This window comes from Pipistrellus kuhlii, unplaced genomic scaffold (genome assembly GCF_014108245.1).
Source record: "Pipistrellus kuhlii isolate mPipKuh1 unplaced genomic scaffold, mPipKuh1.p scaffold_m20_p_10, whole genome shotgun sequence".
Lineage (NCBI taxonomy): Eukaryota > Metazoa > Chordata > Mammalia > Chiroptera > Vespertilionidae > Pipistrellus > Pipistrellus kuhlii.
Genome location: NW_023425405.1, coordinates 21,860,271 through 21,878,766, shown reverse-complemented (window position 1 = coordinate 21,878,766; position 18,496 = coordinate 21,860,271). Strand labels below are relative to the sequence as shown.

Genomic DNA, 18,496 nt, shown 5'->3' with positions numbered 1-18,496 from the left:
GGTTGCCCTAACTAGTTTCATGGGAACCCACATCTCAACCACCTAAAAGTCCTGGCCTCTTGTGTACCTTCATGGGGATTGTAGAGAAGCATGCATTCATAAAGCTAATGATCATGAGTTTGGGTACTATAATTTGTGGTACCTGTCTCAGGTTTAAAACCCTTGAGATATCTGAAAGTTTATGTAGCAACAGAACGCTGCTAGTATTTTTCCTAGTCTTTTTGTTCCCTAGTATTTTTCCTCTGAGGACAATCAGACCCAATCTCTGCTCTCCTCCAGAGAGAAAATTCAGATATTTTCTATTTTCCCTCCGAGAGAAGATAACTAGGTAGGACAACTTATGATCCTTCTGGGAATTCGAACTCTCAAAAGAAACTAAAGAATGTTTTTAATTCATCTGATTCTAAAGTTAAAGCTGTGCACTTGAGCTTCTCTGAGAAACCTTCACCAAGACGCCTGGATCCTCCTGTACTTGAATTCAAACTCCCACAAGCTTCTGAGGCAGCAGGACACTACACCCAGTTTAGAGGTACATCTCTTAGCTCTGGGGGTTTATTCCAGATCAGAGAGATGCTCGTGAGAAAACCCAGTGCTAGGATCTCCCTGTGCAGAAGTGGAGAATTCATGCTGGGATGTAGGTTTCAGTGCAGGTAGCTGGTGTAGGCAAGGACAGCCACAAAAACCACTTGGCTGTGTGGACAGGAATGACATTGCTGGGTGATCTTTCCTCCTGACTTGTATTGTGCCTTGCAGGTATATATAGATAATGTATAATAGGTACCTGGATTTCTTCTTTGTTCATCTTAAGGAACTTCTGCCTACTGTGCTGTGGATAGGGGCCTTGACCTCCTGATGTGCCTGTGTGATGTTGATCACAACCAGCACAGCGTGTCTGGGAGAGGCTGTGTATCCAGGCATTGTCTCTGAGTGATGGTCTGACATAGCCAGATTTAATGAGGTTGTGTATTACCTCGCCTAATAATGTCCAGGGAAAGTTCTCTCAGTGGAAAAGAATATCCTATAAGAGTTTCAGTAAGTCACTTCTTTACTGAAACAGTGTAAGGTATACCGTATTTTTCGGACCATAAGACGCTCCGGACCATAAGACGTACCAGTTTTTAGAGAAGGGAAATGAAGAAAAAAAGATTCTGAAACAAATAGTGTCCTAAAATATTTTATGTGCATTAAAACCCAACATCACAGTCATAAACACATGTAATCCACCCTGTAAAGTAAACAGCAGCATTTAGAACCATTTTAGAGCTGGGCAAGCACACAGAGACCACACAGAGCCGGGCAAGTAAAAAAACTTTTTTTTAAAAAAGTATATGTGTAGGCTATATTTGGACCATAAGACGCAGGGACTTTTTCCCCCCACTTATGGTCCGAAAAATACGGTAAGTTTGCAACCTATTATTTCCTTTCCTGACCTTCCCATGTTATCAGCATATCAGGATGTTTATCAGATTGGAAGCCACAGTATTTTATGTAAATACTAGAGGCCTGATGCACAAATTTGTGCATTGGTGGGGTCCCTCAGCCTGGCCTGTGGGGACTGGGCCAAAACTGGCTCTCAAAGTTCTGGCTTGCAAGGGATCCCACTGGTGCACAATTGGGGATAGGGAAGGATAGTGGGAGGAACCAAAAGAGGACTCCAGGGAGTGTCTGGCCCCTCTTGCCCAGTCTCAATCATCTGAATCCCAGCAGCAAGCTAACCTACTGTTTGGCGTGCCTGTCCCTGGTGGTCAGTGTGTGTCATAGTGACTGGTCGAATGGTTGAGTAGATGGTCAGACACTTAGCATATTGGGCTTTTATATATATATAGATCTTTCCTATCATAAAAGAGAATAGGTTGAGTGCCCAGACTCCTGACGAGAGTTGGAGCAATAGAATAAAGCTCCACAGATCAAGAAAACACTTGGAGTTACAGGACTGCCCAGATGAGGAACTGCTCATACTGATCACACAAACCTTTTGTTATTTGAGCTTCAAGTGTTTTATTCACTCTACTGGGAAGGTGGAGTTTTATGCCTCCCATGGCTTTTTCTTCTCTATTTATGCAACATGTTTAAGTGATATGGTATTCTTTCTATAAAAATTTTGTTTAACTTGTAATTCCTGCATAGGCAGAAACCTGCCCCTCTTATTAATATATAGTAAAGAGTCATATAATTACCATTCACCTAGAAAACAGGAGTTCCTCTCAAGCCAGAAATTGGAATCAAAGAGTAAATACTAGATTAGACACTACATGAGAAATCCGTATCTCTGTTTATAATAATGTGGATGTAAACTTGACTACTGAAATTAGGATAATTTCTTTCACATGGACCCATATGGAACCTGGGGAATAAGAGACACAAACTAATGTCACATACTAACTAGTAAAATTGTGCCATTTTCTTCAAATTAGAGGGTAGATATCTTAGGTAGCAGGAAGAATAAGAATAAGAATAAGAATAAGAATAAGAGTAAGAATAAGAATAAGAATAAGAATAAGAATAAGAATAAGAATAAGAGAGATTTTTCAGCCTGGTAACCAAATAGCTACATACATTATAAGGCAGGTTGTACTTAAGCTTTGTGAAGTATTAATTTCCATTTATCATTTTTTCTATTTTTTCAGTTTTTGGCATCAATCTGAGATAAGAATGAAGCTTAGGAAGTTGATAATGAGCAGGCTTTCACCTAGCATTAAAAGAGGATCAACGTTCCTTTAGCAGCCAGCATGGTAGGAACAGCCATAAAAGTGGGACAACCACATAGGAAGGTGAGTTTAGGATTTAGGAAAAAATAACTGTTAAGTTAGACACCCTTCCACTGGATGCTTTCTGACAGAGCTATCTTTAGACATCTGGGATTTTGTTAGATACTGAAGATAGAGAAATATATACATTATATGACTGATTTGACTGAGCATTTTCAAATCTCAGAATTTACTATAAGGATTCATGAAAAAAACAAAAAACAAAAATAAAATAGTGTGCAGCTATTCAAAGCATGCTTCATAGAAATACTTTGACATGAGGAAATAGTTCCTGGTGTGTTTCTAAATGAAAGAAGTAGATAAATACTTTTTGATATGTATATATTTAAATTCATGATATATATGAAAATAAATGCACAGTAAAAAGGTAAAACTGTATATATAAATTATTAACAATGATTATTTTTGGCTATTTTCAGGGTATTATCTTCTTAGTCTTCAACAGGATTTCATAATGTTTTTCTAAGAAGCTTTTGAAAGTTGATGTCAAACTCTCAGACCAGGTAAGAACCCTTTATTCAATACAATGAACCATATTTTTAAAACATTAATCTCTAAAGTTAAAATGTTCAAGAGGCTAATTTTCTAAATATGAATTAAACAAAAGAATAATGCAACCTTGATAATTAATGTGTTAGTTACAACTATATATTTTGCCTAAAAATAAACGACTAAATAAAATGAAGATTATTTTCTTTAATGTTAATAATGTTAATTTAGAGAAATAGATTGGACTTCATTAAAGGGAAGTCAGTTAAGCTGCTTTGAATTTTTATAAATATAAGAATCTGTTATCCCAGTAGCAACTTGTATTCCTTATCAAATTATATGATTGTTTTTTAAAAGAGGACACCAGAAATATGGCAGAAATCATAATAAAAGTATAAATGATTAAAATCTAGATATTGTTTTATAAATATGACTCTTCAGTGAAGTAATCAGATTTTTTACTGAAGATCTCTCTTTGGAGAAATGGCTGTGTCTGAGGCTGAGGAGGGCAATGTATAAGAAAAGTGTAAACCATCATATCAGAAGTAAGGGAGTACTTAAAATTATGGAAACATGTTAACAGGACAAAAGGGCAAGCTTGGAGGGTTTATATCTAGAATAATTAAGCATGAATAAATAATAATAATAATAATAATAATAATAACAATCCCTTGATACAAATTCATGAGTCCATTCTGATAGAAAGATAACAGATACAGATGCAGAAGGATAAATAGATAATTGATAGATAGGTAAATAGATGACGGAGCCTTTCCTTAAAGGGAAATTGACAACCAATAAATATAACAACAATAATGGAGTAAGAACACCATGTTTGCAATAATTATTACTAATAACTGAGCCAGGCAAGATAATCAACAGGCACTGAAATTAGTGATTAGAAAGCTTTATGAAGAACAGAATATTTTATAGTAATTTTAATGGATGCTCCAGAAATTACATCAGTGAAAAAAAATAATGGTTTTGTAATGGAGATATTTGGGAGGCACCATCTTCACCAACTGATGCAAGTTAGCATCACCAATAATAGAACAAATGAACATTAAGCACTTACTCATGGAATACAATGGAGAATGCTTATTTTTCCTGAAGAAAGTGAATAATCTGAATAAAAATGAGAAGCTTCATACAATTTCAATTTGGGGAACATCCTACTAAAGAACTTCTCTATATTCATCCAAAATTCAGTGGTCATGAAGGGCAAAGACAGACTATTATTTCAGATGAAAGGAAATTAAAGATAAATGACATTAAGTTTAATATGTAATTTTGGATTGGGTCTTGAATGGGGGAGTAGAGAGAGAATATTATAGTTTAATGATTTGCATCAACATTATATTGCCTGATTTTTATAATTATATTGTAATTATATTTGTGAATGTCTGTTCTTGGTGAAAAAAATGGGCATTATGTCTACACTTTAATCTCAACTGGTTCAGACCAAGTAATAACCCTATGTAATAATATAGAGAAAAAGAGAATGATAAAGCAAATATTAAAGAAATATTAAAATTTGTTGAATCTGGGTATCTGGGTATAGTGGAGTTCTTTGTTCAATCTGGGTATCTGCATATATTGGATTTTTTTTTTTGCGTAATTCTTGACCTTTTTCTGTAAGTTTAAATTTATTTCATATTAAAAGTTAAAAATAGTTAACCAATTTTGAGGGTAGGAGAAGCTTTTTAATAGGGACAAGTATATAACTATTCTATGAGCTCATTTTGAGATAAATAACTCCAATTTTTGTTGATTATCCAGCTTTGACCTTTTATCACATTTAAATCCCTGAACAGCTGTCTTTATGGAATGGGGGACAACCAGTCCTGGGTCACAGAGTTCATCCTGGTGGGATTCCAGCTCAGTGCAGAGGTGGAAATATTCCTCTTCTGGATCTTCTCCCTGTTCTATACCTTCAGTCTGTTAGCAAATGGCATGATCTTTGTACTCATCTGTCTGGACCAGAGACTACACACCCCCATGTACTTCTTTCTCTCACACTTGGCCATCATTGACATATCCTATGCTTCCAACAATGTCCCCAAGATGCTGGCAAACTTAGTGAACCAGAAGAGAACCATCTCCTTTGTCCCATGCATTGTGCAGACATTTTTGTATTTGGGTCTTGCTGCTACAGAATGCCTGATTTTGGTGGCGATGTCCTATGATCGGTTTGTGGCCATTTGCCACCCCCTCCAGTACACTGTCATTATGAGTTGGAGAGCTTGCACAGCCCTGGTCATCACTTCCTGGTCATGTGGATTTGTCCTGGCTTTGATCCATGCGATTCTCCTTGTAAGGTTGCTCTTCTGTGGGCCCCTGGAAATAAACCACCTCTTCTGTGAGATCCTGTCTGTCCTCAAGCTGGCTTGTGCTGATACATGGATCAACAAAGTGGTCATCTTCTCTGCTTCTGTCTTTGTCTTAGTCGGGCCGCTCTGCTTGATGCTAGTTTCCTATATACGCATCATCTGGGCCATCCTAAATATCCAGTCAAAGGAGGGACGCAAAAAAGCCTTCTCCACCTGCTCCTCCCACCTCTGTGTGGTTGGACTCTTCTTTGGCATAGCCATGGTGGTTTATATGGTCCCGGAATCCAGTCAACGAGAAGAGAAGGAGAAAATACTGTCCTTGTTTCACAGTCTCTTTAACCCAATGCTAAACCCCCTCATCTACAGCCTGAGGAACACTCAGGTGAAGGATGCCTTGTATAGAGCACTGCAGATGAGGTCCATGTGAAGGGTAGATAGATGTTCAGATGTCTTATGAAATATGTGGTTTGGTGAAGGAAACACTCGGAAAAATTTCCCAATTAGAAGTTTGATATTAAAATAGTAATTATTCAAATTCTAGCTCTGAAAGTAGGATAAAACTCCACAGAAGAGCATATCTCCTAAGGTTGAAATGGGACAACTAAATTATCAGAATATCTGGTCTTTCTTTAAAAAAAAATAACAAATTCTATTCATTTTTTAAGGCCAGAAATATTATATGGAGAATAAATTAACTATGAGAAAGTTATTTCAATACATTTCTCTGGCTTATGTGTTTAGATATATGTGACCTCTTGTCATTTCATTAGAACAAAGGGGTCGGGAAATGTGCCCACTAGTATTTTTGAATGTTTCGTTAGTATTTCTTAGTATATACCAGTCTGAGAATTTGCATTAACCTAAGCCTTATAGTCTTTAAAGGGAATAGACAGTAATTCCCAGCAGTTTTAAAATTATTGAATTCATTAAATACTTATAAGCATTAAAAATGTATGAATTAAAATAAAATCAATTATCTTGGGAGATTTAATTCACAATTATCTGGGAATGTATTATCTGTTCAGTTGAAACCTTATTGTTAGGTATGTGTGATACAATGGCATTATATTTATGCAACATGTTTAAGTGATATGGTATTTTTTTGTATAAAAATATTGTTTAGCTTGTATTTCCTGCATAGTTAGAAACCTTTCCCTATTATTATATAACTAGAGGCCTGTTGCACAAAATTCATGCACAGGGTGGGAGGGGGAGTGTGTATCCCTTATCCCAGCTTGCACCCTCTCCAATCTGGGACACCTCAAGGGATGTCCAACTGCCTGGTGGGATTGGGCCTAAACAGGCAGTAGGACATCTCACAATCCAGGACTGCTGGCTCCCAACCACTCACTTGCCTGACTGCTTGATTGCCCCTAACCACTTCTGCCTTCTAGCCTTATCACCCCTAACCACTCCACTGCCAGCCTGATTGACACCTAACTTCTCCCCTGCCTGCCCAATTGCCCCTAACTGCCTTCCTCTGCCAGCCTGGTTGTCCCCAACTGCCCTCTCCTGCAGGCCTGGTCATCCCTAACTGTCCTTTCATGCAGGGCTGATCACCACCAACTGCCCTTCCCTGCTGGCCTGGTCACCTCTAACTGCTCTCCCTTGCCAGTCTGGTTGCCCCTAATTGCCCTCCCCTGCAGGCCTGGTCCTCCCCAAATGCCCTCCCTTGCAGGTCTGGTCATCCACAACTGCCTTCCTCTGCTGGCCTGGTAACCCCTATCTGCCCTCCAATGCAGACCTTATCACCTCCAACTGCCCTTCCTTGCAGGCCTGGTCTCCCCCAACTTCCCTCCCCTGCTGGCCTGATCGCCTACAACTGCCCTTCTCTGCCAGCCATCTTGTGGTGGCCATCTTTGACCACATGGGGACAGCAATCTTGTGTGTTGCAGTGATGGTCAATTTGCATTTTACCTCTTTATTATAAAGGAGGATTATACATGCCATTCACCTAGAAAACAGAAATTTCTCTCAATCCAGAAAATAGAATTGAGAAGAAAACACTAGATTAGATACTACATGAGAAGTCTGTATCTCTGTTCTTAATAATGTGGATGTAAACTGTCTAGGAAAGAATTCTGACAGTTTACATCCACATTATTAAGGAAGGAATTCTGATGGTTTCTTTCACATGAAACCATGTAGAACCTGCCGAGTAAGAAACACAAACTAATGTCACATGAAGTTGTGTTAATTCCTTCAAATTAGAGAGTAGATAGCTTGGGTAGCAGGTAGAATAAGAATAAGATTGACAGGGTTTTTCAGCCTGGTAACCAAATAGTCTACCCTCTTGAATTTTTCAGAAAGTTTGAGGAGGATAAGTGTTAATTCTTCTTAATTACTGTATATGTAGGCAGCAAAACTTACTGAATATCCTAACTAATAAAGAGGGAATGTACTAATAAACCCTCATGCTGTCACAAAGATGGCAGTGCCCACAGCCAATAAGGAGGGAATATGCTAATTGACTCCACACTTTCAAAGATGGTGGTGCCAACAGCCACAAGATGGCAGTGACAGTCCCCTCAGTCCCCAGCTGCCCAGAGTCAGCCTGAGACACAGGCAAGCCTGGGATGGTGGCTGCCCAGCCGCCAAGGGCTGCCCAAGGCTCAGGTAACCAGGGCCAGCCAAGGCTTGCACTTCTGGCAGTGGCAGCAGCAGAGATGTAATGAGGGTGTCCCCTTCCCCTGATCACTGGGTTGGCTCCTGCCCCTGAGGGCTCCAGGACTGTGAGAGGGGGCAGGCTGGCTGTGTTGAGGGATCCCCTGCTCCAGTGCATGAATTTTCATGCACCAGGCCTCTAGTAATCATATAATGAGCTTGTATAATAGCTAACATTTTGATTAATCACCCAGTGCTATGCACTATATATTGATAGTACTTTACATGGAACAGCTCAGTCATAATAACAAAGACATAAAGGAAGTCCCATTGTCAATCTATTTTATATATGTACACACCGGACAGTCAGACTCTTACCTCATCAGCCTGGCTCCAGAGCCTTTTGTGCTTTACCCCCACAACATAATACTTCGGTCTGTGTGCTATCAGAAAAAGAACAAAGCTAAGTTATCTCAAGGAAGAAAGCGCTAAGTGAAGGAGGGTTTCCTCAGAGCATTAGGTGTGGCAAAGAGACCTGATCTGTTTTCTGTAAGGCCTGGCAAATCAGATGTTATTGAGAGACTGGTTGCCCTTGACAGAGTTGCACAGTTATGGAAGCCCTTTTAAATGCAATCAGATTTGTAGAAATCCAGGAATTCAGGACTGTCTCTCAGTTCTGTCTGCGCCATTGTTCCCACAGGGTCACTGCCTTCATCACTGATGCTTCCCTGAGATCCATATTTGCAGAAGTTTAAAGTGCTCTCACCTGTGTCTTCACATTTCCATCTCAGGTTACTTTATTTTCTTGTATACTAGCTTTTCAACAATGCAGTCTTTCTGAAAATTTCTTACACAAATCACTGCAATGCAGGTTTAAGATCTTAATTTAGTTAAGGTGATGATATTCTCTCTACAGTTATAATATGGTTCATAGCTTCAATCTTATCCAAGCATAGCCTATAGAAACACTGTATTAAATTATATGAATTATTCATGGATTTTGAATTCATGGCAATTTTCAAGTGATTAAATTCTAACTGTGAACTTTTTTTTTCTAGTACAGTAGAATTCATTGAGTAGAAACTGATTATAGAAGATGCTTTATATATAGAGAAGCATGAATTCATAAAACTTGAATCATCTTAAGAATTTTTATATCTCTTTCAGGTTTATGACCCTTTAAAAACTTTCATGGATACAGTGTAATGCAGTATGTGACCTGTGAGAAGGAGGGGGAGAGAGGGAGAGAGAATGAATTACAAATCACTTTCTTCCATTTAACAAACACTTGTTGGGTGCCTGTTTCATAAAATACATGGCATGTATATAACATATTGCCCACTCACGGGACTATTTTAGTCAGTTAGAATAAGTGACAATTGGTATCAAACCCCACCTCATCTTTGAGTGTATCTTGTGGATTACATAGATCTTTTAAAAATATATATATATATTTTATTGATATTTTACAGAGAGGAAGAGAGAGGGATAGAGAGAAACATCGATGAGAGAGAATCATTGATCAGCTTCCTCTTGCACACTCCCTATTGGGGATGCGCCCGCAACCAAGGTACATGCCCTTGACTGGAATCGAACTCAGGACCTTTCAGTCCTCAGGCTGACGCTCTATCCACTGATCCGAACCAGTTTTGGCAGATCTTGATAGTCTTTTATTATTCAAGTCTAGACAATTAATTCTTCTTAATTACTATGTATGTAGTACATTGACTAAAAGACCTCCTCATGTTAAACCTCTCTAATTGCCTACACTGGAAAAAGACCTTTTCCAAAAGAACTTTTGAGGTGATGGAGATTATGGTGATATTTTTATGAGTGGATATTTATCTCCAAATTCCTCATGTGGTATACCTTAAATATGTACAGTTTTTTTTTTATACATCTCATACCTCAATAAAGCTATTTTTTTTTAAAAAGAAAAATACCAGATACAAAATTCTGCCCCAATGGAATCCTTCATTGTTCCTCGGGGAGCCAGGTTGGGCGAGGAGGAGATGTTGGAGGGAGGCTGCAGGGTCCTGTAGAGACACGACCTCCAAGTGGCTAGTCTGAGTTTTTTCCGAGGCATTTTCTTGGGCTTTGGAATCAAAGGCAAGCAAATTTTTCTCACTGCATTTATGAGTAGAATTGTAAAAGTTATATTTACTAAGCAGTGAGATGAGACAAAAACCATGCTGGGGTCACATGGGATGGTCAGTCTTCTCAGAGTTGAATTGCCACCCTTCCCTACTAAACGTTTCTGTCACTCATGGCTCCAGCTGCATTCAGGGCCACCAGAAATAATTTATTATCCGGCATCTGATTTGAATAAACCACAGATTTATTTTTAGTCTCTGAAGGCTCTAGTCAGGAGATGCAAACAGCAGCTTTCCCTAGGTAGGACTGGCTGTAATGGGACCCCTTCTCTTTTGCATCCTCAGGTTCTGATGGGGATCTCTAAGGATGGCCAGTGGAACAAATCTTCTTTCAGTCTCCTCACTGGTCCAGTGATAGTGGAGAGAAAGGATTGTGTCCTGAATTCCCCTCTTCTTACTAGGAGATAAAGCAAGAACATCAGGATTAAAAATATATATATATTTTTAAATTTTATCTTACTGATTTTAGACAGAGAGGAGAGGAGAGAAGGGAAAGAGAAAGAGAAAAACATCAATATGAGAATCATCAATTGGCTTCATGCCTTGGCTGGGATTCCAACCCACAATCCAAGAATGTGTCCTGAATGGGAATCGAACTGGTGACCTTTTGGTGCATGGTACAACACTCAACCAATTGATCCACATAGGCCAGGTCAGGATTTTTTTGGAGAGGAGTTTTATAATAATTGTGAACATTTGAGGAACATCCCTGACCCCACAATACATTGACTTCCACAATATATTTCCCACATTGAGTTGCTCCTCCTCAGGCTCTGCGCTCTTGGAGGGTGACATTTTTTATGTGTTAACCTCTGAGTCCTAAGCATCATATGCTCACCACACCTTTGTTGAATGAATCAACAACACACTCATCTTTGTGCACACACACATGCTTTCCTTTGGCTCTCAAACAACCCCATATTATAATCATCTCTTTTCCAGATGGGGAAACTGAGGCTGAGAGAGGGTTAGCAATTTTCCAGAGTGGGGACTCAACTCTAGATCTTTGACACCAAAGCCTGGTTCTTGCCACGCAGCACACTGACTCTAGGCGTTTCCCATCACCACATAACATACCAGCCAGTTAGCCACCTGAAAGAGCCAGAAGTCATAAACATCGCCCCACTGGACCCACCCAGGAAGAGAAGCTGCCTGGTGTTCAGTCCCACAGCAGGGGTTTGGAGGAGCGTGAGCATTTCAGGCCCGGAGACCTCACCTTCAGAACATTCCCAAGGACCTCGTTCACCAATTTTTACTCCTTATCAACTAGTTTCAGGGTGGTAGCTTTTAAAGCTTCATATAAAAACACATTTAGTGCCCCATGTCTGCCCTTAATAGTTCGCACTGGGGCAGAGGGAAATAGGGCACTAGTTGTTTTGTTTGTTTTGTTACAAAGAACTAAAGGGTCCTGTTCCAGGGATTGCAAAGGGATAAATGAAAGCTGGAGAAACTGAGAGTGGCAAAAATATTTGGAAAGTTGCAATGTTCAAAACATGGCAAAGTTGTCCTGAAGTGTCTCTGGTTCACAGTTAAGGTAACGCAGGTTTGGTTGTGGGTCTTAGGGCCTCCTTAGGCTGGAGAGTGTGCTGAGTGCAGGGTCAGCAAATGCCTATTTTTATAGAGCGCATAGCTAAAAATGCTTTATGCATGTTTAAATGGCTGAAAAAGTCAAAAGACTATTTCATGACAAGTAAAATTATATGAAGTTCACGTTTCAGTGTCTGTAAATAAAAGTTAACCACTTCTCTCAATGTTAGCTTTGCAGACACAGGGCACTCTGCCACATGGCACCCTGCACAGTGAAGGGTCCCCCAGAACTGATCCTCAGAAAGCTTGGGGAGACTGTTTAGCTGCTTGCAGGGACGATCCCAAGGCCTGGCATGAGCTTCTGTGCAGCCCTTCTCCCACCTGAAATTGGCCAAGTTTGTCTTCAGCCCTCAGCACCTTTCCACTTTCCATCCCAGACCCTCTTGGTGTGGTCCGGCACCCACAGCTTCTGTGTGGAATGCTGCTGTTTCCTACCTGGACCTGTGGGCCACATTCTAGGCTCCAAAATGCTCCCAACAGTAACTTTAAAAAATATTTTTAAATTAATTTCTTTATTGATTAAGGAATTGCATATTTGTTCTCAACCCCCCATTCCAATCCCCCTCCACCACACTCATGCCCCCACCACCCTATTGCCCTTGACCACTGGTTAGGCTCATATGTGTGCACATAAGTCCTTTGGTTGATTTCTCCCTTTTATCCTCACCCTCCCTTTGAGGTCCAACAGTCTGACCCATGGCTCTTCATCTCTGGGTCTGTTCTTATTCATCACCATTTCCCCTAGATGAGTGAGATCATGTCCTACTGGAAATATACTTATAAGAATAAAAAATGAGACAAGCAGTAATGATTATGCTGAAAGGCATATGAATCAGTCTGTAGTGAGCTTCTTTCTGGGCCACCAGTTCTTTTGAGACCCAATTTCAATGTCAAACAGTTCCTTATGTGTACATGTCAGCAATGATATTTCAGTTCTGGATGATGCACCAACAGTAACTTCTAACCGTGTAACATGTTACCTCACCCCTACACCAAGACCCTGGAGATGAACATTTTCTTCCATTTTCTACCTCTTATACAAAGGCCCAGTCTTGAGAAGGAGTCCAGAGGACTCCCCGATCCTTCAAACAGCGAGGTTGGCTCCCCAGCTGTTTAATCCTTCCTGCTTCTCCCACAAACCAGCCTTTCTGATGTCAGAAATTTCCACTTCTTCCCCCACTCCTCTCAGGATTCCCCTTCTCTCCAGAGGGAGGAGGGAAACGGGAGTGGGATGGGAGGCTTCCTCTCCAGCATCTCTCTCTCCCTTCCCTTCCTGCCATGATTGCTTCTGCTTTCTGCAGTTCCCCCCTTCCCCCCAACTCAAGTCTTGATTGATTGAACTTATAGTTTCTTTTCCTTTCTTCAGTAGATATTTTTTTGTTATAGGACCTCAAAACAAAGAATTTCTGAGACTAAAAAAAGAGAATTCCTGCATAAAAGCAGGAGCCAGGGCGGAATTTAGCAGGCACTGAATTATTAGAAGGGGAAGATTGTGTTGGGCTGTAGGACAACCTGGTGGCTCTCCAATCCCTCTCCTTAGCTCTGCCTTGGCCACTGGACTTGTCTTCATTGTCGAGGATGCCACCAGGTTTGAGGCTCCAGCCTTGTACTGGGCCTTCCTGGTTGGGATCCCCTGGCAAGCAAATCCCCTTAGCTGTTCACATGTCCAGTGTTACTTTGTGGGTAAAGGAATCCTTCACACCATAACTTTCAACCTTTCTCAGGATGGGGTGTCACATACAGTTTGCAAAACAGATCCTTTAGGATTCATATTTCTGTCTAAAGCCAGCCAATTTGAAGGCATGGTATACCGGCTTGCTCCTGAAGTTTAGGTGGATTTTACAGGGGGAAAAAGGAAGAAAAAACAGAGGGAAAGAAGGGGAGGGGGGAGGGAAGGAGAAAGCAGGCACATAAGGAAGGAAGGAAGAAAGGAAAGATGAAAGAAAGGAAAGAAGGAATGAACGAAGGAAAGAAGAAAGGATTTGGAGAGAACTTCATTTTATTGATGATACTGCAACATAAAGCATTGATAAGATGTCACATCCTTGAAGCTCTCATTAGATCTCTGCTGTCCCTGGCTCTTGCAATTAATGAGGGAATATTTTTTCACAATAAGCATGTAGAGGGATTATGCAGTATTTATCTTGGCATGCTTCATATTAAAGATGTGGTGACTTTTAAATCAATCTTCTGTTTTTCTCTGTAATTCATTAGAGCACACTTGGTGAGCATGTATGCATATATTATTTGGAAAAAAACCCTATTTTTAGGAATGGGAATGAAACCTCAAAATCTAATTTGTCTTATTATAACAACTCTACCAACTTCAGTAGCATAAATAAGTATCACTCAGGAAAGCTATCAAAATAGTGTGTTTTCATAAATATTTTTCTTTCCAGTTAAATAAGTCCTAAGACTCTCTGAAATATGTATTTAAGAGTAGGAGTTTGGGTGTTAGTCTATGCCAAGGACCTTACATTTTCATTTAGGAGCTACTTAAGCTTGGCACAATCAATAGCATTCTTTTTACATTTTCCTCAGTAGTTCTGATTTTAAAAACAGCCAAGTACAAGAAAATCCCAAATCCTACCCTTATTGCAAGGTACCTGGTGGTAGGTGTCTTATTTTGTGAACAGCCCTTGGAGGCCATGCTGAAGGCTGACAGTGAAGAGTCCTGTTCCCAGACAGCCCCTCCCAGGGAACCTGGCCTTGCCCCACCAGCTACTTAAGATGACCCAGAACCAGTAAAGCCAGAGGCATGGGTGTTGCCTGTGTGTCACAGAGTCAGGAGCAAAGCAAAATAGACTTTCCTTAACTCTGGCTTCTTTCTATGTTCTTTCTGCTTCCCGTACAATTCACCTTTTTTTCTTCATTCTTCCTTTCCTCTCTTCTCACATTGTCCTCTATTATCTGGAAAAATAAAGTATTGGTTTGACCACCCACATATCTACCTGCCACCCTGTATATCACCTTTATCTCTAAACAACCGCTTGAGATTATTTTCATCACCTTTATTGGAAACTCCTATAACCTGAATGTCAGTTATCTCTCTCCTAATAGTACCCATGCCCTCTTTTTAGTCAAGTCCCAAGTCTTTTACTTCACTCTTCATTGTCCTTGAAACTTCTACAGCACTTGATACTTTTGGCTGGCCTTTCTTCCCTGGAACCCCATTCTCTGGAGGTGTTCTGATTTCCTCTTCCATGGAGTACTTACTATGCTTGTCATTTGCCCTCCTCTTTCTTAACTGTGCGTTAGTAAAGTGCCTCAAGCAGGGTGACCAGACAAATATAACCTTGAGAATGAAAGGGTGCTCAGTGATAATAGGCACCAACAAAGATCATCCCAAGCAGTCACCCTCTTCTTAAGGCTCAAGGGAGGAGGAAGCTGAGAGGAACTCAGGGCAGGATCCGAATGAGCTCAGATCAAGGAGCTTTCACAAGTTTGTCTTAGAATTGTGTAGCCACTTCTGAGGCTTCAGAGTTAAAAATTGAGCTTCACACATATGAGAGCATTCATTTACCTAGGAGGAGTGTCAGAGCAGGATTAGGGAAGAAAAAGGGTGAGGAAGAGTGGTGTAGGTGAGGAAAGGGCAGAGCTGGTTGGAGCAGGTCCTGTGGGTTCCAGTCACAGTGTCTGTCCTTACAGGTGAAGGTGAACTCGGTGCTGAAGCTGCTTCCAAGCTCTTCTCAGCCCAGGATTGCACAAGGTCAGCAGCAGCGAGTGGCCAGCAGGGTAGGCGGCCATGATGAGTTTGCATAAAACATCCCCAAAACTGTAGGCATCAAAGACATTGGACATGGAAAGAAATAGAGCAATTGCATTGAAAATGTAGAGAATGAGAAAGTAGCTGATAGCCCTGATGGCCCCCAAGTGGGCCTCCATGCTGGGGTCCCTGGAGCCAGTGGCATTGCTTTCCATTTGCAGGGTGTGCCTCTTGAGAGAGGTGATCAGCAGGGTGGCCGCCAGGATGAACATGATGAGAGGAATGAAGATCCCCAGGTTATAGAGAAGAACCAGGTTGATCATGTTGGTCTCAGCAAAGTACATCTTCTCCGTGGTGTTGCTGGACGGGATAGGAATGGAACTGTTCACATACACATTGAAGACGTCTTTAGATAAGAGGAAGCTGAAGCACAAGGAGATGAGAAGTGACAATCTCAGAAGCCAGGGCATCAGCACTGTGATTTTCCTCTTCATCTTGAAGAACAAAGGGTGCGTAAAGTTTGCAATTTTTAGACAGTAGAGGATGGTGAGCCATGCAGCGAGCCAGAGGTTGGAATAGTTCAGAAACAGGACGATGACTTTGAAAGGTGTGTACATCCTGTTTTGGTTGTAAGTGGCCCAGAATAGTAGGCTGAGCACATTCTCCAGCATCATCCAAACCTGAAGCAAGAGCCTGGAGAAGTTCAGCATCAGCACAATGTAGTCCCCCATGGGGAGTCTTTTGTGTCTGGCCCACTCAGCCCCGCGGACGGCCGTGATGAAGCCGTTCCCAACGATGCCGGCGAGGCACTCGATTCCGGAGACCACCAAGATGAAGACCACTTTGAACCTGGATATGTCATTATCCGTGTAATCCATGTTCACCGTCATCATTCCCTTTGGCCCTGACTTTCAGGTTTTCTTGACCAGAACTGGTACCTGCTCCACGATCTTCTGACCCTCACTCAATGTGATTGTAATTTTTTTTCTCAGTTAATAGTTCTTTCTAATTTTTCTTCATTTGCTTGTCACATGACTGCAGGTTAGAGGCATGACATGCAAATGATGAGAGGCTCTGGTTACTGGCTGTGTCCATTTTTCATAACAATCCATTTGTCTTGGGCTTTCAAGCCTCACTGGAAAGACTGAGACAGGCTTCTGGCCCCACTACCTTCGAACCTTATTTACTTTAAGCTCATGTTCACCTGACAGGGCAAAGAGTCCCAGGTGAGGAGCCTTAGTGCTCCCTTGGCCTTTTTACTTGTCTCATAAGACATGTTTATTACCTGCCAAAACTGGATGGCATTTGGGCTCATTAGAGCCAAGAAAGACTCCTGACACATTTTCATTGTTGGTGTGTATGTCACCAACTATAATTTACTAGTATCCACATCACATCACATCACATCACATCACATCACACCACATCACATCACATCACATCACATCACATCACTATTTGAACTCAGAATCAGGTGGAGGCAGCCTGGGCAGGCTTCAGAGTGTTCTGAACATGGTATTGAAGTTGGGAAATGTGATAAAATACTGTAACATGAAATTTGATTCCCTGAATTACCCTGGCTATGAAACAGGGTGAACTCGACGCTTAAAAAATATATAGGTACCCAAGACTCATTCCTGAGGTAGTAAATCAGAATCTGAGCCAGAGCCCAGGCATGCTGCATTTTTACGTAGCCAGGATTGAGAGCAAGTCTCAGCTAGGGTTCAATGAGTCCTGGCCACACCTATTCTGCAGTGAAGTTTTACCTTCTACTGTCAAATGTTGGGTAGCATTAGTCCACTAGTGCTTATTATATTTTTTATTTGGGCAGCATTTAATTTAGAAGATTACATATATACAGGAAAAAAAAATATGTCTTCTTTTGGAAATGAGAAGATTTGGCCACATGGGGTCTACTGGGTGAAGCGGTTGCAGTGGGATGGTGACTGCCCATCTAAACCCAGACGTGTATGCAAGCACTTTCTGGTTTGTCACGGTGTCTGCACATTCCTGTGTCTTCTTGTCCCTGTGCCTTGTGCCAGTGTGAGTGCCCTATTATAGTTTTTGTTTTTATAACATAAATAGAAAGATGATAAAAATAGATTTTCCCACCCCACATTCATTTTCTTTCAAACAAGGAAGTCAGATTTATTTTAAATTTATTGTCTAAAGTTTTACATATGCGGATTTATTTTTATTATAAAGTTGTCTTCTATTATTTAATAATACTAATATAAAAATAGCACCAGACAAAGCAAAATCAAGAAAACATTGTATAGAGAAAGGAAAGTTCATGTGGACTCGAAGACTTGACATTTGATGACAGTTCTCATCTTCAGTAACTTCTCTTATTTCTGACGCTATAAAATTATTTATTTATTTATTGTTAATCTTCACCCAAGGGTATTTCCCCATTGACTTTTTAAAATTCTTTATTGTTTAAAGTATTACATAAGTCTCCTTTTTTACCCATTGACCTCTCCCCAGCCGCCCCACCCGTCAGCACATGCCCTCATCCCCCTACTGTCTGTGTCCATTGGTTATGCTCATATGCATGCATGCAAGTCCTTTGGATCGTCTCTTGAGAGTGGAAGGGAGGGTGAGAGACAGTGAGAGAAACATCGCTATGAGAGACACACCGATTTGTTGCCTCTTAAACACATCCCTACCAGGGCTGGGGATTGAGCCAGCAACCATGGTATGTGCCTTTGACCAGAATCGAACCTGAGACCCTTCGGGTTCGTGGGCTGACACTCTATGAGCAAAGCTGGCTAGGGCTAAACTGTTTCGTATTTAAGTGAGAAAAATTTCTGCCTGGGATGTCCAATTCATCACAAGTCATAAAAGAGTGTCTATTGA

At 40.8% G+C, this 18,496-nt stretch overlaps 2 protein-coding genes across 2 annotated transcripts; one reads left to right on the top strand and one right to left on the bottom strand.

The window, feature by feature from the left end:
• The first annotated feature begins 5,084 nt into the window (after positions 1-5,084).
• LOC118711164 (olfactory receptor 2A2-like) lies at positions 5,085-6,014 on the top strand. Its single transcript, XM_036424162.1, has one exon. It carries the CDS (start codon positions 5,085-5,087, stop codon positions 6,012-6,014), a length of 930 nt encoding a protein of 309 aa, XP_036280055.1.
• Positions 6,015-15,573: 9,559 nt separating this feature from the next.
• Positions 15,574-16,530, bottom strand: LOC118711158 (taste receptor type 2 member 40). Its single transcript, XM_036424138.1, has one exon. It carries the CDS (start codon positions 16,528-16,530, stop codon positions 15,574-15,576), a length of 957 nt encoding a protein of 318 aa, XP_036280031.1.
• Positions 16,531-18,496: the final 1,966 nt, after the last annotated feature.